We start from the raw sequence: 21166 nt of genomic DNA on the forward strand, positions 1-21166 counted from the left end.
ACACACCTTTCATATTTACCAAATATTTCTTATTAAATATTACTTCTTACACTTCTATTCCAAATAACTGGTATATAGTAGGCACTTAATAAGCATCTGCGTAATAAATCAAATAATCTTTGTATCACCCAGCACTATTCTTGAATATTGTGGTTGTAAATCAGTGACTACAAAATGCTACAACTTTTAGTAGAAAACGATGAGCACTGAAGTTCATATCAAACAGAACTGTTTCCGAGGCTACAACATTTGACATTCTATGTGTGTGTATATATATATATATATGGGTATGTGTGTTTGTACGTGTATATACGTTCACTTAGTCTCTCTCTATATATATATAAACACATACATGTATTTATATATATGTGTGTATACATATATATGTGTATACATATGGATGTCTGGCATGTATTTTTGATAATACTGATTTTATCTAAGGATCTTATGCTATGGTTTTCAAACTTTCCTTACAGCAATTCATAACAAGAAAAACATGATAGATACCTAGTCTCCTTCTTTCACAGATTCATCCCATCACAACCTAGTACACATATACAAAGGCATAGGGACACAAAGATACAATAAAAAGTTTCATGAAACAATTATCACCCTTACTACACCTAAAGCATTAATATTTTGTATTCCCTTTTTTTTAAAATGCTGTTCGTGACCCACTAAACTGGTTTCATCACCCCTGCTCTGGAAACTTATAAAAGTCCAAGAAGACACTGGGAACGTGTAAGCCTTAGTTTGGCATTCATTCTTCAGAAATAACCTAGGCTTTACGGACACCAACCAGAAACTGGCAAATAGAAGGCTAGAAATTATTAAACATTTTCATTCACAAGCTATGTTGAACACCTGAATGGCATCATTATTATGTAAGTAAAAAATACAGACCATATTTTGGGCCATAAAACATGTTCCAAAAACTTAAGAGGAGTCAAATAACAAGTTCTTGGTTCACAATGGAAAATTAACTTAGAAATCAATAACAGAAAGCTATCTGTAAATCACAAATACTGCGAGAATAAATAAAATCTTCTAAATAACTCAAGAGTTGAAGAAGAATCAAAAGGGAAATTAGGAATTATTTTTGAGGGAAACATAAACACAGGCCAGAGTTTTACTGGTTTAGAGAAGAACAATGAGCCCAGGTCATCAGTTCTGTTTGGTTCCCTCTAAAGAAATCCAAGTTCTGCTCACATAAGGAGGGTGGTCACCTGGACTGAGAATCACCAGATTATTTATACTACTAAGGAAGTTTAAGGTGAAGGAAGCAACACCCTAACCTCATCCCTGTTGGAAAGGCTTTCATAAATCTGAAAGGAGACTAGGCATCTAATAAGCAATGTGGTATCACTGAAGGAGAAGAGCCACAAAAAAACCCAGAATAATATGAATACAGAGAAGTGGAGGAAACATCCAGAAAGAGGATGGGGAGCACTGAACAGTCAGCTTCAGGATGGCAGCTTCCTCCCCTACTAAGGACAACTCCTGGAACACAGCAGCCTCTAATACTGTCTAATGTGTGTAACTGAACTTTCTTTCACAGATTCATCCCAGAACCAATCAAATGCTGAAAAACCTCAGCTTTTCAGAGGTCATCTTGACCAAGACAGGCTAGAAACAGAAGCCGTTTTGCCTTCAGATGTTCTGAGGTGGTCTAAGGATCCATCCAATCCCCTAAAAATTTGGATTATATACTAGAGCACCTTTTATTCCAGCATCATAGGGTTAAGAGGAGAGAGGACAAGTATCTCAATACCTGTTTTTAATTAAACATAATATCAGTTCATCCACTGTTAAAAAGAAGTGGGGAAGGGAAGCAAGCCAATACATTATAGACAACCACTAATTCAGTTTAGTGGAGAGTATCAGGCTCATTATTTTGATTAGTGGCACTCATTAAATATGTTTTCTATGTGTATTTCAGGGAACTAAAGCAAGTAAGGATGCTACTCTGCTTTACTGGGGGCAATCCCACATCCTGCTAAATTGGTTTTTATAATATGTGTTTGGCTTCCTAAAATAGGCATAAACAGCCTTATTTAGATCTATGCTATTTATTTCCACAGAGAAGGAACCTCAGAACTTGTTAACAATAGGTTATCTTCTTTTTTTACACCTCTGTTGTGATGAAGAAGGAAAAATACATGATACCTGGGGTAAAAGAATATTGAGCTTAATTACAAAAATTTAAAAGCAGAAAAATTCACATGGTGGCTTTTTAGAAAAAGAACACTCTCTTCCTTTCATCTCAAGGCAAACCATTTATCTACCATGAAGCATAAATACTGTGTTCTTCCTTTAAAGAAATTTTGTTGAACTTTTATCCTTTTTTTACTGAAAGAATCTGGAACCTTAGATTTAATCCTGTAATCTGCAAGTCTTCCTAACATATCTGTGCAATCTGAACAGTCGACTGCTATTCAAAGCCACTAAAGGAACTAGATAGCTATATCAATTGATAAAAAGTTTTCTCAAATGAAAACTTCACAATGAAATGATACTTTTGACAGAACATTTGTAAATTACAATCAATTTTTCTAAATCCTTTTGGAGGAGAAAAATTTTAAGTGACGGAACAAAAATAAACAAAGTTATATTATTCATTTACCATGTTTAATGATCCAATGTACATTACTTCAGAGCAGAGGTTTACAATGCACAATCAACACACTGAGTGATGCATGATTAAATATGCCAAAGTCTTAATTATAATGCCACTTTACATGTGTATACAACAGTCCAGTTTGCAAAGCACTTACATCCATAAACTCATTTAACTCTCTATGTCTATCAATTTAAATACAACAGATATGAGTCCATTTGGATAAGAAAAGCCATGTACTAAATGGTTAATAGCATGGACACTGAAGCCATCTGTCTGGTTTAAATCCTAGCACTGTCACTTACTAGATACGTGATTCTGGTACATTACTCAACATTTCTGTGCCTCAGTTTCATCATCTGTAAAATGGGGATAACAATCATTTCTACCTCTTGGGCCCACTGACTAAATCAATTAATGTATGTCAAATATCCAGCATAGCATCTATCACAGAGTAACCGTTATACATTATATATGCTGGTTGTACTTAGTACAGTATCATTGTATGGATAGGGAAACAAGCTAGTAAGTCACAGAGCCAAAAATAAAACCAGATCTTCTTCTCTTTGATGCTCCATCCACAGAGGGCTGGGTTGTTTTTTTTAAGTATCCCAAAGGTTTTCTAGACTGATGTAAAGAGTTTAATGCAGAATTGTACAAATCAAAAAATTCAGCAGCTCAAAACATTTATAAAATTGTGCTATAACCTGTTTATATATATATTTTTAAGTTAAATTGCTTATTAAAAAAGCAAATATTCCATTTTGAGGACAGAACTGTACACTAAGGAGTAGTTACCTGTGTTGCTATATTTGTAAAACAAAACTATTTTGTTTCACCTTTCAAAAGACCAAAAAAACAATAAAGCCTATCATATCATGTTACTATGATGATCATTACTTCAGTTTATCAAATTTAAAAAGTCTAGAAGGAAATATACTAAGATGATAACAATGACTATATAGGATCTCCTTTTTTTTCCTTAGGTTTTCAAAAGCATTTCAAAAAATGCTTAGAAATAATTCTAGAAGATAACAGATGCCCAGCTGAAAAACTATCCTCTTTTTCAAACATATTTTAGGTGTCTTTCCTCAGACTTTGTTCAAACTTTTTTCCTTTAGTGATTTAGGTGACTGTGATAACATCTTCCACTGTATCTAAAAATAGGGCATGGGTGTGTAAATTTATGAGCTGAAATGCAAAACTGGCACTGGATGTCTAAATAAGAGTATGAAATCATTTAGCATACTCTAGTATAAAAATATATATTAAGCATTGATATCTACATACTTTGCATATACATACAATTTTAATTCAACCGTCTTTAATCTTTTCACATGAGGTGAAAAAATGTGAAGTCATGAACTTTTTTTAACATTCTCAAATATGCGAAGTCACTTCTTCAGAGATTAACTTGGACAAAGTGCTCCTTCACTTCAGGCCCCAGGTTCCTTCTTTGAATAATAATAGACTAGAACATCAGTGGTTCTCAACCTTCTTTTCCACCCCAGCCCATCTGCGGGATTCCACATCTTTCCATTTACAGCAGTGGGGACAGTGTGAAAATGTCCCACAAATATTTCTGTTACACTACCCTAGACGCTGGCTCCAGCCCGTGCCCTTCACTCAAATCCAAACTGCAGTTCTCTGAGGTTCTGCACAGCTCTAAGACACTTTAGGTACAGGAGAAGTACAACCCAATGAGCTGGAAGGTATCTGACAGTGTTATTTCAGTACACTTCAAAAGAAAGGCCAAAAGTTAATATGTATCTTCTTTTGTTGGAACATAAAAGATTCAAGTAAGAATTTATATACCAATGATATCAAAGAAGGCTTTGTAACTGTTCATAAGTCAAACAGCACACCTTACTTGGAACTGGCGTAAACAGTAGGAAGGAGGCGTAAACAGTAGGAAAAGTGGAGACTCAAACAAAATTAACACCCCTTAAAGTTCGAGGGAATGATATGAACATGTGATTAGTGGACAGGAGATTTGTGCAAGTCAACTTTTCTGATAACAGGAAAGGAAAGCCAAAGATTGGCACACAGAGATGGGATGTTTTGTGATCCCCAATTTATTCTCCAAAATATCAATTTGTTACAGGCCTAACATCAATTCTATGTGATTTTTTTTTACCAAACAACACTGTTATAAACTAACAATAACTAATAGCTAACAAAAAAATGATTTGGGTGTATTCCATATTATAAATATTCAGCATGGTGACTGACAATTGCCCAGTAAGGTATTTACAAATAGTGTCCATTTTCGTTGAAACTCTACTTACTGTGGACAAATTCCACATTATTTAAAATCTACTGTATATGCAAAGTCTTGCGAAGATTTCTCATAAGCAGGAAAAAAGGAAATGGAATTTTAAAACTTCCTTGGAACAGATGTGCTGCTTAATTCAAATGTAAGCCAATATTACATATTATTAATAAGCACACAAGTCATGACAAAGATGACGATTAGGGCTTTGAAATTAGGGTAATTTTGAATGTGTAACTGCATTATCTTCAAATCAGAAAACATGAATCAATAATTGCGGATTGTTAGCTTTATGTTTTATAGAGAGAAGACCCTCAAATGGCACACCCACACAAAAAAACAGTATTCTACAGATTCAGCATTTGAACAGCAACAACAAAAAAGGCTGGACCTGAAAGTTGCTGTCCTCTGTACCAGAAGATGTCACCAGCTGTGACTAAGAACACAATGTATATATATCTCCATCACTTCATGCCTTAAAAAGTTAATAAAATTTTTCTGTAGCATTGACTTCTTCTAAAATTATTTACAAGACACTCTGTTGTTGGCTTAACTTGCTGAAACGCTCCCCATTTAAAAATAAATTCTGAATGTTCTCCATATAACTGTAAACCTTTTTAAAACCTGTGTCAGTGAACAGACCCATAACCCAACAAGAAATAAAAGTGAACAAAAAAATGCCCCAACCCCAATTTTGTAAGATGTTCACATCTGAAACAGTAGCAATAAATACAGTATTATGCAAGAGAAGGCAATTCCTCACAGAGTTGGGATGGATAAATATTTGTTAAATGAATGTATACATTACTTCATTCTATACTCATGTGTCAAAGCATCAAACAACTTATATTGTGGCAGTTTCTGTTGTGTCCCGAACTTTACGTGTAAGTTTATCATGAGGGGGAAAAAAACCTGTTTGGCTTGACTCACGATGAATCACAGCCAGGAGGTCATCTTGCTGTGTATCAGCAACTATGTTTTCACTACAGCTATGTGACCTGAAGTGGCAGCAGAAGAGGCACCAAAATAGAAGAGGCAAGAGGCTTCTCCTGGCTTCTGGGCCCCAAATGGGCTTTTCCAGCCTGTTCAGGGATCTGAGCAGGAGCCAACCGCAGAGGAGATAAAGAACAAACCCACAGCATCGAGGAGAAAGGCTGCAGGCCCACCACACCTTCCTTGCCCTCTCAGAGAGCCCGAGGAAGCAAGAACATAAAAGAACGGGCGTGGAGCAAACACAGCATGACAGGGGCCAAAACTAGACCAGCGTCGGGCAAAATCCAGTCGTGACGGTAAAGCACAGATTTGGAGAAGGTCTGGAGCCCGAGAAGGATCTCCACCCAGGGACTCCGGCGCAGCACCGGCGCGAGCGCGCAGCGGGGCCCCCGCCTCCAAGTCACCCGGGACCTGCCCCTGCTCCCACCTCACCTGTCCAATGCCCGCTGGCCCCGCCGGCATCTCTGTCCCCCTGATCCCCGCGCACCCTCCCATCCCGTGCCCTCCCGGCGCGTCTTTCGGGACCATCGCCAGGGTCAGTGTGGGCAGGGAGCCGAAGCGCGCCCCGTCGCCCCAGGCCTGGCCCGGGCACTCACTTTCTGAATCCTCTTCAGCGCCATGGGTCAGGGAGGGCGGCGGGGACACGGGCCGGCTGGGGGCAGCTACGGGGCGCGGGGGCGTAGGGTCGTCGCGGGCTCGACTCGCCGGCTGCTCTGCTGGCTCAGCCCGGGGGCCCCCGGCTCGCTGCTCGCTGCTTGCTGGCTCGCTCCGGGCGCCGGTGCCTGTTCCGTGTGCGCCGGAGCGCGAGTGTGCGCGAGTGTGCGGGCGGCGACGCCGGCGAGACTCTTTTGTTTCCGCTTTTGCTTCTGGGAAGGAGCGTGCGCCCTCCCCGCCCGCGCCCCGCCCCGCCTGGCACACTGGGAAGTGTAGTTCCAGCCCTGTCCTCTGCCGTCTGCCCCGGGCGACGTCGGGTTACTCACGGCTGACTTCAACCCAAGCCTGGACTTAGAACTGCGCAGTCATGAGTTGGTCTCTGCAGTTTGATTTTGATCAAGTTATGAGCCTGAAGTTCCCAATCTCTAAAGTAGAAATAACAAATTAGCTTGTAAAGCACTCTCAGGAATTTTAAACAGAATTTCCAATACAGAGATCCTGTTATTTTTACTTTTGTAGAGTGATCTCTCTTCTCAAATATATAAATTGCCTAGATTACTCACACATGCACAGACATACCCATTATGACTCGTTACTTACCTCTTTAGTTCCTATTTCAAAAGGCACCTCTAGCCACTGCTAATCCCGCATGTCTGCTTCTCCTTGGAACTCCAAACTGTGAGATTTATCATCACTATTGGCTCCTTCCCTTCCTTTCACAGTACCTACTCAATACAATCTACTCACACTCCTCGCTCCTTCAATTCTTATGAACTGTGTGCTCGTTAAAACTTGGCTTCTACTTTCAGCACAAGCAAAATCGGTCTTCACCAAGGTCAGGCTTGAGCTTCTAAATTACCAAATCCAATTCACTCCTCATCCTTCCTGATGGTTTTCAATCATTTGATGACTGGCCACTTTTTGCATTTCAAAGCCCTCAAGGACACTATCTTCCATAGCACCGTGGTAACTGGGTCTTAAACTTCTCTGACTTTCCTTTTTCTGTCTCTAGCTCCTCTTCTGGGGAGCTGGTGTGCCCCAGAATTCCAAGCCTTGATCTCATCATGAATATCTTCCTAGAAGATAAACCTCCTGGCCTCGCATAAACTGGGAGGCTGCCCAGGGTGGTTGGAGGAGCATGGGCCTTGTAGACTGATCCCTTTGACCCCTACCTACTGTTTGACTATGGCTAAGCCACTTTAAACTCTCTAAGCCTCAGTTCCTTCATCTGTCAATAGAGACGATAATCCGTGGATGTGGAGCGCCTGGGTGGCTCAGTCCTTAAGCGTCTGCCTTGGCTCAGGGCCTGATCCCAGGTCCCTGGGATCGAGGCCCACATGGGGCTCCATGCTCGCCTGGAAGCCTGCTTCTTCCTCTCCCACTTCCCCTGCTTGTGTTCTCTCTCTCACTGGCTGTCAAATAAATAAACAAAATCTTTAAAAAATAATAATCATCATCATCCCTGGATGTATCAGAATTAATTGGTATTAAAATATATAGTGCCAAACACAGTACCTAATATATTGAAAGTTTTCTATAAAAATTACTTCCCTTTGGAAGAACAAATATTGTTAAAATGTCTATACTACCCAAAGCAATCTATTCATTTAACTCAATCCCTATCAAAATACCAGCAGCATTGTTCAGAAAACTAGAACAAACAATCCTAAAATTTGTATGGAACCACAGAAGATCCTGAATAAACAAAGCAATGCTGAAAAAGCAAAGTTGGAGGCACCCCAATTCCACTTTCAAGCTGTTTTACGAAGCTGTAGTAGTCAAAACAGTATGGTACTGGCACAAAAACACAGACACATAGATCAGTAGAACAGAATAGAAAATCAGGAATAAATCCACAATTATATGGTCAATTAATCTTTGACAAAGCAGAAAAGAATATCCAATGGAAAAAAGACAGTTTTTTGTATTTTTTTAAAGATTTTATTTATTTATTTGACAGAGAGAGAGAGAGCACAAGCATGGGGAGTAGTAGAGGGAGAGGGAGAAGCATGCTCCCCGCTGAGAGGGAGCCTGATATGGGGCTCGATCCCAGGACCCTCCTGGGATCATGACCTGAGCTAAAGGCAGACGCTTAACTGACTGAGCCACCCAGGTGTCCCTAAAAAGACAGTTTCTTCAACAAATGGTGCTGAGAAAACTGGACAGCAATATGCAAAAGAATGAAACTGGACCACTTCCCTACACCATACACAAAATAAATTCAAAATGGATTAAATTCAAAATGGATTAAACCTAAATGTGAGACAAGAAACCATCAAAATCCTAGAGGAGAACACAAGCCGCAACTTCTTCGACACAGGCTGTAGCACCTTCTTACTAGATATGTCTCCAGAGAGGGAAACAAAAGCAAAAATAAACCATTGAGACTATATCAAAGTATAAAGCTTCTGCACAGTGAAGGAAACAGTTGACAAAACTAAAGGTCAACCTACTGAATGGGAGAAGATATTTGCAAATGACATATCCAATAAAGGGTTAGTATTCAAGATATAAAAAGAACTTATAAAACACAACACCCCAAAAATAAATAATCCAATTAAGAAATGAGCAGAAGACATGAACAGACATTTTTCCAAAGAAGACATCCAGATGGCTGACAGACACATGAAAAGATGCTCATCACTAGGTGGTATATGTAAATGATGAATCACTAAATTCTATTCCTGAAATTAATATTACATTATATGTTAAATAAGTAGAATTTAAATAAAAATTTGGAAAAAAAGAGGAAAAAAGGAAAAGATGTTCATCATCACATTATCAGAGAAATGCAAATCAAAACTACAATGAGATATCAGCTCGCACCTGTCAGAATGGCTAAAATCAACAGTACAAGAAACAACAGATGTTGAGTGAGGATGTGGAGGAATAGGAACCTTCTTGCACTATTTTTTTTTAAATAATGGCTTTAATTGTCATTTTGAGTATACAGTAGGGGAAAGTGTAATTAAATATACATCATACCAGTGATGCTGGCAATGTTGAGTTAACCCTGATATTGATAGCTATAAAAACTAGTTTGTAACTGACAAGACAATGAGAGAAAAAAAGTAATTCCTTTGAAACAAATTTTTTTTTCAAAATGTTCACAGTGGTTTGTATCAACAGTATGTATTTTATGACAATAACGTGTACAGATTGAGCACCCTAGGGCTCTCTTCATATCCTAAAGAAAAAGAGCATTTACATTATTCATGGGTTGAACTGAATTTTAAAAAGATCAAGTGTGTATTTACCCCTTAGGATAAACTGTTCTGGGGTGTACAGCTTGAACACTGTCATTAAAGTTGTTTGCAAAAGGACTGCAGAATTTAAAAAACAAAACATTTTTTCTTGGTAGTGGAGAGTCTTTCATTTGCTGTTATAACCAGCAAATGCTCTTCATTAACTCAAAAAATGGAAGGGAAGCCTCATAAATACACTGTTTGAGCAAGCTCACCAATACACATTACGGTTTTAAAAATGAAGGTTATATACTCTATGTTACAAGTCCCAACTAGGCAGTGTCAAAATGACATCTATTTCTTTGCTTGCTTTGCGATCATACTCCTTGGAGGTGTTACAGGTCTCATGGCATTCAGCTTCTTTTTCTCTGCAGGCTTTAAAATCTGAAAAAAACGTATTAGAGTTTCATCCATACTCCTCATGGCACCTGCATTGTCAAACTCTCCACAATAGCTGGGTGCGGAAAACAGAGTGACCAACTGCCTCTTCGCAAAAAAATTCATATCCATCTTCAACCACCTCATGGGCTCTACATATAAGATCCAAATCCTGCTTATGGAGAAATTTTGCAACCACTTCTACACTAAATGTGAAGGACACGCCTCTGTCATTTTCACCCCAGCCTAAGACATCTTTATCAAGGTCAGACCACAAGAGATCACAAAGAAGACCTTGATCTGGTACATTAATTGGTCTCATAATTCCCCAAATCTGCTCCATAGATTGAAGATCTGGTGATAAACCTCCATGACAGCAGAATATCTTCTCATCCAAGATGGCTGCCATCAGTAAATAGTTAAAGCAGTCTGTGAAAGTTTTCCATAGTTTAATGTTATATCTTCTTTTACATTCATCATAATCCATAAATTCTATTGATGCTGGCACATTCATGGTTTCCTCCGAGAAGAAAAAAATTCTCGGGATATTTGATTTTGTAAGCCCGTGAGAGACAGTCTCCAATGACTGCTTCCCCCTGTCCACATAGTCTCCAAGAAACAGGTAGTTGCTTTCTGGTGAGAAACCACCACACTTGAAAAGTGGAAGCAAGTCATAGTGTTGCCCATGGATATCATCACATATTTTGAGTAGTGCTTCAAGTTCTAGAAGGATAGGCTGACTGAGAAAGATCTCTTGGGACTTTAAGCACAGTCCTCAGATTTCATTCTCCTGTAGCTGGACATTCTTACCAGGCTTGGACCCTCTCACCTCCAGCAACGCTTGGATGATGCTGTCCATGTTGAGTTTATCTATATCTGCCATTGCCTTCCCACCACAGACCCTCCCTCAGCAGCACCGCTACCTGCTCCAGCTGGGACTCACACCTCCTTTCCCACAATAGGAGCACAGAGGCCATGGGGGCAGCAGTGGCAGAAGCCACAGTGGGGGGGCTCCTCCAACCACCCCACTCCCTGCTTCTTCCTTCTCTCCCTACTGGAACCATGAGAAACACCCTCTTGCACTGTTGGTGGGAATACAAACTGGTGAAGCCACTGTAGAAAACAGTATGGAGGTCCCTCAAAAAGTTAAAAACAGAACTACCTTATGGTCCAGCAATACATTACTGGGTATTTATCCAAAGAATACAAGAACACTAAATCAAAGGGATACATGTGCCCCTGTATTTATAGCGGCATTATTTACAATAGTTAAGACATGGAAGCAGCCCAAGTGTCCATTGACTGATAAATGGATAAAGAAGAGGTGGTATATATACAGTGGAATATTATTCAGCCATAAAAGAATGAATCTTGCCATTTGCAATGACATGGAAGTAGCTAGAGTGTATATGCTAAAGGAAATAAGTCAGGTCAGAGAAAAACAAATACCATATGATTCACTCATGTGGAATTTAAGAAATAAAACAAACAAGCAAAGGGGGAAAATGAGAAAGAAAGAAAAAGAGAAATCAAGAAACAGACTCTTAATTATAGAGAACAAACTAATGGTTACCAGAGGAGAGGTGGTTAGGGGGAAGGGTTAAATAGGGGATGAGAATTGAGGGATGTCGGGGCGCCTGGGTGGCTCAGTCATTAAGCGTCTGCCTTCAGCCCAGGGCCTGCTCCCAGGGTCCTGGGATCGAGCCCTGCATCGGGCTCCCTGCTCTGCTGGGAGCCTGCTTCTTCCTCTCCCTCTGTGTTCCCTCTCTCCCTGGCTGTCTCTCTCTCTGTCAAATAAATAAATAAAATCTTTAAAAAACAAACAAAAAAAGGAATGCACTTGTCCTGATGAACACAGATTGATGTACTGAATCACCATGTGATATACCTGAAACTAAGATAACACTGTATATTAACTAACTGGAATTAAAATAAGTTAAAATAGAAAAAAAAATACTTCCTTGTTTTTATCTATATGATGATGATCTCTTTCCAGCCCACACTGTCACTTCAGTTTCAACCTTATATTTCCAAAAGCCTATTGGATATGTCCGCCTTTTTTACCCGTGGCCAGGGATCAGACTATTACTACAAGGTCAGGGTGGAGGGAAGCTTTTCCAGAAGCCCCAAACAATAGCTACCATAGTATTCTAAAGGCTTACAAAGAGTAAGGAACAAAAATCCACTCATTTAACTTAAAAGAAAATGTCCAAGGGAATAGGATAGTGGAAGAATGATAGAAATAATTTATGGGATCTGAAAGTTAATTTGGAAGTCCTCCATCCACCCCCTCCCCCAAGCAAAAAACCGAAGACAGTACTGGAGCCTGACTACTCTTACTTTCCCTCTCCTGAAGTCTCCCTTCTCTCTGCACATTGACCCATTCTCCTTTTTCCAGCTCTTCCTTTGCTTCTCTTATACATGGCTTGAGCTTGCACTTTTTGACAGTCACTTGTTGACACTCTTCCCGCAACTGCTCCTGCTGCTAAATGGCCAACTACCTTTTGGTACTCCCTATTTCATCTCCCTAAAAGGAAGAATCTCACTGATGCAAATCATCTTTTTACTCTAGGCTGTAAATTGTCAGCTAGTGAACAAAGTATGGGTTGACTACCCATGGTCCAAACAGCTGTGGAAAGTTTGAAGTATTTTTGGGCAAACAGCATTCTGAAACACACCAGCAAGTTCTCATCCTGCAGAGAGATGTATTTGGGCTATTTTGATGCACCATTTTTGGTAGGACCCGCCCCCCACATTACTCTTCTTTTTTTATAGGGCAAGTATGAGAGTGTCCTTGTAAATAGGGAGAAACAGTCTGGAATTGGGCAGTAGCCGCTTTGGGAAGTTGCTTTCCCAAGCTGATAGCATTTGCATATCTATCATCACAGAAAATACCCCTGTCACCCCTTCTGTTCATTCCGCAATAGGGAACTACTGTTCTGATTTCTATCGCCATAGGTTAATTTTGTCCGTTGTTCAACGTCATGTGCATAGAAAAATAAATAATACTCTTTTGTGCTTGACTTTTTAAAGCTTACATAATGTTTTTGAGATTCTCTCATTTGTTATATGTATCAGTAGTTCATTCTTTTTAATTGCTGAGTAGTATTCATGGTATGAATATACTAAATTATTTTTTCTCCTGTCTCGGGTTGATGAACATTTGCGTTGTTTCCAGTTTGGGTTTATCACAAATAAAGCTGCTATGAACATTCTCGTACATCTTGTTTTATAGAGAAATATTTACATTTCTCTAGGACAAAACCTTAGAATTGGAATTACTGGGTTATAGAATAGTATATGTGTAATATAAGAACCACCAAAAAGTTTTCCCAAGTGGTTGTATAATTTTCAATTTTCACTTTTGTTCTCTCTTTGACCTCTCCATGGGTCATTCAGAATTATAATGTTTAATTTTTAAATATTTAGGGCTTTTCTACAGATCATATTGTTACTAATTTCTAGGTTGCTATGGTCAGAGAACATACTCTGTAAGTTCAGTCTTTTGAAATTGATTGAGTCTTATTTCATACCCCAGGCATGCCGTCTATCTTGGAAAACATTCCATATGCACTTGAAAAAAAAAGGTGACTTTTTGAAGTGTTGGGTATAAATTTCATGAACTATCAATCAGGTCAAATCTTCTTTTTAGCTAGTAATTTTCATCCAGTTGTTCTACCAATTAGTGAGAAGAATGATAAAAATCTCCAACTGACTATAGATTTGTCTATTTCTCCCCTCAGTTCTCCCAAATTTTGTTTCATGTATTTTGAAGCTCCCATGTCAGATGCATGCACATCTATCATTATTATATCAACTTAATAACTGACCATTTTATCTTTCTAATTAAGTTTTCATTTGGGGCTGTACACTTTGTCTAGAAATCTAATTGTACGACATTAATACAGTCACACAATCTTTTATTTATTGGTTTTTTATTAAGTTGAATTAGCCAACATATAGTACACCATCAGTTTTTGATGTAGTGCTCAATGATTCATTAGTTGTGTATAACGCCCAGTGCTCATCATATCATGGGCCCTCTTTAATGCCCATCACCCAGTTACCCCAGCCCCCCAGCCCCCTCCATTTTGCAACCCTCAGTTTGTTTCCCGGAGTCCAGAGTCTCTCATGGTTTGTCTCCCTCTCTGATTTCGTCCCGTTCAGTTTTCCCTCCCTTCCCCAATGATCCTTTGCACTATGCCTTATATTCCACATATGAGTGAAACCAACTTTAAAGAAAGTCCAAATTTCTTTACCTTAACTCAGGCTGGGAATCTGAATCCTTAAAAATCTCCCTAAGTGACATGATTCCTTCCTTCCCACTCTGTGTGTGTGTGTGTGTGTGTGTGTGTGTGTGTGTGTGTGTGTGTGTTGGAGCTTGTTGGCAAGTGGCGGAGGGAGTGGTGGTGAGATTCTTAGGTAACATCCCAGCACAGGTCAGCATTCTGAAGTGCTGGTGTTTAGGAACCACAGAAAGGGTGGAAAGAGGATGTCACCAGCAAGAGATTTAGGTCCTGCTAAGAATACAGGTGTCACCTTAGGACAACATTCTCAAACTATCATTTGCGATACTGAACGCACATTGGAATTAACTAGGGAACTTAGAAAACATCCGGGCCTCAACTAGAGGTAACCAAATCAGATTATCTGGCAGGCTCAGGCAAGGGCTTTTCAATAAAAATTCTTTCCCAAATTTTAATGTGTTCTCAAATTTTCATATGTTTCAGAGTTTCTGATTCAATAGGTCTGGAGTGGGGCTCAAAAGTTGTGTTTCTAACAAGTTCCCAGCGGTGCTGATGCTGCTGGTCTGGGACCACACCTTGAACTCTGCCATTCTGAATCTTTCCCATTCAAAATGTGGTCCATGAACAAGAAATATCAGCATCACTTGATAACTTGTTACAAATGGAGAATTTCCCACCTAGGCATGCTGCAACCAAATTTGTAACTTTCCAAGATCCTTAGGTAATTCAGATGACAGTAGAGCGTGAGAGGCACTATGCCAAAAGCCACTGATACACAAGAAGCCTATCAAAATGCAGATTCCTTTAAAGATTCTAATTTACTAATTCTCAAATGGAGCTCTGGAGTCTATATATTTTTTTTAAGATTTTATTTATTTATTTGAGAAAGAGAAGCAGACAGAGTGCGAGCGTGCGCATAGAGTGTGAGAGAGAGGCAGACTCTCCGTTGAACAGGGAGTTCAACGCAGGAGCTAATCCCAGGACCCTGAGATCATGACCCAAGCCGAAGATAGCCACTTAACTGACTGAGCCACGCAGGCGACCTGGAAACTATATTTTTTAATTTTTTTTATGTTATGTTGGTCACCATACAGTCCTTCAATAGTCTTTGATGTAGTGTTCCATGATTCATTACTTGCGTATAACACCCAGTGCTCATTGCAATACATGCCCTCCTTACTACCCACATTGGGTTAACCCATCCCATATCCCCATCCCCTCTGAAACCCTCAGTTTCTTTCCCCGAGTCCATAGTCTCTTACGGTTCCTCTCCCCCCTTAGCTCCCCCCCTTCATTTTTCCCTTCCTTCTAATGTCCTCCATGCTATTCCTTCTGTTCAACATATAAGTGAAAACAGGATAGTTGTCTCTCTCTGCTTGACTTATTTCACTCAGCATAAGCCACTCCTGTTCCATCCATGTTGATGCAAATGGTGGGTATTCATCCTTTCTGATGGCTGAGTAATATTCCATTGTACATAGGAACCACATCTTCTTTATCCATTCATCTGTTGAAGGGCATCTCGGCTCCTTCCACAGTTTGGCTATTGCGGACAATGCTGCTATGAACATTGGGGTGCATGTGCCCCTTCTTTTCACTACATCTGTATCTTTGGGGTAAATACCCAGTAGTGCAATTGCTGGGTCATAGGGTAGCTCTATTTTTAACATCTTGAGGAACCTCCATACTGTATTCCAAAGGGGCTGTACCAACTTGCATTCCCACCAACAGTGTAAGAGGGTTCCCCTTTCTCCACATCCTCTCCAACATTTGTTGTTTCCTGCCTTGTCAATTTTTGCCATTCTAACTGGTGTAAGGTGGTATCTTAAATTGGTTTTGATTTGAATTTCCCTGATGGCTAGTCATATTGAACATTTTTTTCATGTGCCTGTTAGCCATTTGTATGTCTTCTTTGGAAAAGTGTCTCTTTGTGTTTTCTGCCCATTCTTTGACCTGATTATTTGCTTTTTGGGCACTGAGTTTGAGAAGTTCTTTATAGATCTTGGATACTAACCCTTTATCTGTAATGTCATTTGCAAATATCTTCACCCATTCCATAGGTTGACTTTTATTTTGTTGACGGTTTGCTTTGCTGGGCAGAAGCTTTTTATCTTGATGAAGTCCCAAAAGTTCATTTTTGCTTTTGTTTCCCTTGCCTTTGGAGACATACCTTGAAAGAAGTTGCTGTGGCCAATGTCAAAGAGGTTACTGCCTATGTTCTCCTCTAGGATTTTGATGGATTCTTGTCTCACATTGAGGTCTTTCATCCATTTGGAGTTTATTTTCGTGTATGGTGTAAGAAAATGGTCAAGTGTCATTCTTCTGTATATAGCTGTCCAACTTTCCCAGCGTCATTAATTGAAGAGACTGTCTTTTTTCCATTGGATATTTTTTCCTGCTTTGTCGAGGATTAGTTGACCATAGAGTTGAGGGTCCATTTCCGTGCTCTTTATTCTGTCCCATTGATCTATGTGTCTGTCTTGGTGATCACAGCTTTGTAGTATAGCTTCAAATCAGGCAACGTGATGCCCCCAGCTTTATTTTTCTTTTTCAACATCTCCATGGCGATTCAGGGTCTTTTCTGGTTCCATACAAATTTTAGGATTGCTTGTTCCAGCTCTTTGAAAAATGCCATTGGTATTTTGATTGGGATGACTTTGAGTGTATAGATTACTCTGGACGCATAGACATTTTAACAATGTTTATTCTTCCAATCCATGAGCATGGAATATTTTTCCATCTTCTAGTGTCTTCTTCAACTTCTTTCAAAAGTGTTCTGTAGTTTCTAGAGTATAGATCCTTTACCTCTTTGGTTAGGTTTATTCCTAGGTATCTTATAGTTTTTGGTGCTATTGTAAATGGCAAAAAATTTCTAATTTCTCTTTCTACAGTTACATTGTTAGTATATAGAAAAGCAACTGATTTCTGTGCATAGATTTTGTATCCTGCAACATTACTTAATTGCTGTATGAGTTCTAGTAATTTCAGGGTGGAATCTTTGGGGTTTTCCACATAAAGTATCATGTCATCTGCAAAGAGAGAGAGTTTGACTTCTTCTTTACTGATTTGAATACCTATTATTTCTTTTTGTTGTCTGATTGCTGATGCTAGGACTTCTAGTACTATGTTGAACAATGTGGCAAGAGTGGGCATCCTTGTCGTGTTCCTGATCTCAAGGGAAAAGCTCTCAGCATTTCCCCATTGAGAATGATATTCGCTGTGGGCTTCTCATAGATGGCTTCTTTGATATTGAGGTATGTTCCCTCTATCCCTACACTCTGAAGAGTTTTAATCAGGAAAGGATGCTATATTTTGTCAAATGCTTTTTCTGCATCAATTGAGAGGATCATATTTTTCCTGTCTCTCTTTTTTTTTAATTAATGTGTTCTATCACATTGATTGATTTATGAATGTTTTAATCTACTTCTGGATCCTATTGGCTAGGATCTTGTTGAGACTTTTGGCCTCCATATTCATCAGGGATATTGGTCTGTAATTCTCCTTTTTGATGGGGTCTTTGGCTGGTTTGGGGATCAAGGTAATGTTGGCCTCATACAACAAGTTTGGAAGTTTTCCTTCTGTAGCTATTTTTTTGAAATAGCTTCAGAATGATTTTTGAAATCATTCAAATGTGTGATTTCATTTTAAAATGTTTGGTAGAATTCCCCAGGTAATCCATCTGGCCCTGGAAGGTTTTTGGAAGGTTTGGAAGGTTTTTGATGACTGCTTCAATCTCATTACTGGTTATTGGTCTATTCGGGTTGTCAATTTCTTCCTGTTTCAGTCTTTGTAGTTTATAGATTTTCAGGAAGGTATCCATTTCTTCCAGGTTGCTTAATTTATTGGCATATAGTTGATGATAATTTCTAATGATTGTTTCTATTTCCTTGGTGTTAGCCGTGAACTCCCCCTTTCATTCATAATTTTATTAATTTGGGTCCTTTCTCTTTTCTTTTGGATAAGTCTGGCCTGTGGCTTATTGATCATATTAATTCTTTCAAAGAACCAGCTTCTAGTTTCATTGATCTGCTCTACTGTATTTCTGGTTTCTAATTCATTGATCTCTGCTCTAATCTTTATTATTTCTCCTCTCCTGCCAGTTTAGGTTTTATTTCCTGTTCTTTCTCCAGTTCCTTTAGGTGTAAGATTAGCTTGTGCATTTGGGAATTTTCTACTTTTTTGAGTAAGGCTTGGATGGCTATGTATTCTCCCCTTAGGACCTCCTTTGCAGTATCCCACTGGTTTTGGACCGATGTGTTTTTGTTCTCATTGGTTTCCATGAAGTGTTTAAGTTCTTCTTTAATTTCCTGGTTGACCCAAACATTCTTTAGCAGGATGGTCTTTAGTTTCCAAATGTTTGATTTCCTTCCAAATGTTTTATTGTGATTGAGTTCCAGTTTCAAAGCACTGTGGTCTGAGAATATGCAGGGAATAATCCCAGGCTTTTGGTATCAGTTGAGACCTGATTTGTGACCCAGTATGTGGTCTATTCTGGAGAATGTTCCATGTGTGTTCAAGAAGAATGAGTATTCTGTTGTTTTAGGGTGGAATGTTCTGTATATATCTATGAAGTCCATCTGGTCCAGTGTGTCATTCAAAGCTCTTGTGTCTTTGTTGATCTTCTGCTTAGATGATCTGTCTATTGCTGAGAGTGGAGTGTTGAGTTCTCCTACTATTCAAATATTATTATGTATATGTCTCTTTAATTTGGGTAACAGTTGGCTTATGTAGTTGGCTGCTCCCATGTTGAGGGCATAGATATTTATAATTGCTAGATCGTCTTGTTGGATACACCCTTTCAGAATGATATAGTGTCCTCTGTATCTCTAACTACAGCCTTTAGCTTAAAATCTAATTTGTCTGATATGAGAGTTGCTACCCCAGCTTTCTTTTGAAGTCCATTGGCATGAAAAATGGTTCTCCATCCCCTCGCTTTCAGTCTGGATGTATCTTTTGGTTCAAAGTGAGTCTCTTATAGACAGCATATGGATGGGTCCTGTCTTTTTATCCAATCTGCAACCCTATGGCATTTTATGGGAACATTTAGGCATTCACGTTGAGAGTGATTATTGAAAGATAAGATTTTATTGCTATCGTGTTGCCTGTGAAGTCCTTGTTTCTATAGATTGTCTCTGTAAATTTCTGGTCTATATTACTCTTGGAGTGTTTCCTCTTTTATATAATCCCCTTTAATATTTCTTGCAGGGCTGGCTTGGTGGTCACATATTCTTTCAGTTTCTGCCAGTCTTAGAAGCTGAGGCCTTGTCTCTCCATCCTTGCTGGATAAAGTATCCTTGGCTGCATGTTCTTCTCATTTAGTACCCTGAAGATGTCTTGCCAGCCCTTTCTGGCTTGCCAGGTCTCTGTGGACAGCTCTGACATTATTCTGATGTTCCTCCCTCTGTATGTAAGAAATATTTTTCCCCAGCCACTTTTAAGATTGTTTCCTTGGATATAAGATTTGCAAATTGTACTATTATATATCAGGGCGTCAGTCTGTTCTCATCGATCTTGGGAGGGGTCCTCTCTGCCTCTTGGACAGGAATGCTTTTTTCCTTCCCCAGATTAGGGAAGTTCTCAGCTATGATTTGCTCAAATATATCTTCTAGACCTCTCTGTCTCTCTCCACCCCTCAGGGATCCCAATAATTCTGACATTGGAAAGTTTCATGGTGTCATTAATCTCTCTCAGGCTGATCTCTTGAGCTTTAATCTGTTTTTCCCAGGTCTCCTCAGCTTCCTTCTTTTCTATCATCTTGTCTTCTAGCTCACTAATTCATTCTTCTGCCTCATTTATCCTGGCAGTCAGAGTATCCAGTTTACACAGCATTTCATTCATAACATTTTTATGTTCAGCCTGATTAGATCTCATTCCTGCCCTTAGAGATTCTATATTGTCACTAATATTTTCCTCAAGCCTAGATAGTGACTTCATAATTGTTACTCTGAAGTCTATTTCTGACATCTTGCTTATATCCATATCCATTAGGTCTGTGGCCTCTGCCACAGTCTCCGATACTTTTCTTTATTGGGGGTTCCTCCTCTTAGTCATTCCGTTGGGGTGGTGGATGAAGGATTGTACAGAGTCCAAAGTATTAACCCCGACCCAAGCAAGATGCACCTGTTTTATCGGGACCCTAAGATTGTCGTCCTCTTGTTCTTCCAGCCTATCTTCTGGGGGAGGGGACTGCTGTACTGTTACTCAGGGAACTCTGCCCAAGCTGGTCTATATTACTGCCCCCTGTGTGTGTGTGGCAGGGGGCTCAATGAAAACCAGTATTTTGGGCTTTTGTTCTCTGGTGGCTTTCCCAGCAGCTTTCGGCATCTCTTCTGAGAGTCAAAGCCGAAGTGACTGCATTCAAACCTCTGTCTCAGAAAAGAAAAATCACAGTCTGCTCTTCACTGAGCTCTCCAGGACATGCAGTCTCTGTTTCTGTCTGCGCTGCTAAAAACTGCAGCCTCTCCGGTTCTGCACCCCACAGTAACACTCCCAGAGGTAGATCCCAAGGCCAGGCACATCTCTGCCCTTCGTGCTTCAAACACCACGAGCCGTCCCGGATTTGTGTGCGGGTACCAGCAGCTCCCGGATCCTGTCTGGGGTCTGGACTAAAGTCCTTTCCCCATGCTACCAGTCCTTTCCCCATGCTGGGTCTGTACCTGGTCCCCCGGGGAGGATGCTTTTGTGCTCCGGTATTATATCACCTTCCCAGTGCCAGCTTATGGCGGCTCCTTCCCCTTCTGTTTATCTTCCAATATCTGCC

The 21166-nt window shown here is 39.7% G+C and overlaps 1 protein-coding gene and 1 pseudogene across 2 annotated transcripts in view; both read right to left on the minus strand.

Moving 5' to 3' along the window:
* UBE2D1 (ubiquitin conjugating enzyme E2 D1) overlaps positions 1 to 6736 on the minus strand; it is a 38890-nt gene extending 32154 nt beyond the window's left edge. Inside the window, exon 1 of one of the 2 annotated variants that reach the window (XM_026504233.4) lies at positions 6479 to 6736. In XM_026504233.4, the coding sequence (XP_026360018.1) occupies positions 6479 to 6502 (24 nt within the window). In that variant the 5' untranslated portion in view covers positions 6503 to 6736. The remainder of the gene's footprint in view (positions 1 to 6478) is intronic. The other variant, XM_044386081.3, reaches the window with a different exon arrangement.
* Positions 6737 to 10000: 3264 nt separating this feature from the next.
* On the minus strand, positions 10001 to 11042 carry LOC113258905 (serine/threonine-protein phosphatase PP1-gamma catalytic subunit-like; annotated as a pseudogene).
* Between the last annotated feature and the right edge of the window lie 10124 nt (positions 11043 to 21166).

Source organism: Ursus arctos, unplaced genomic scaffold (genome assembly GCF_023065955.2).
Source record: "Ursus arctos isolate Adak ecotype North America unplaced genomic scaffold, UrsArc2.0 scaffold_7, whole genome shotgun sequence".
NCBI classification, from domain to species: Eukaryota; Metazoa; Chordata; class Mammalia; order Carnivora; family Ursidae; genus Ursus; species Ursus arctos.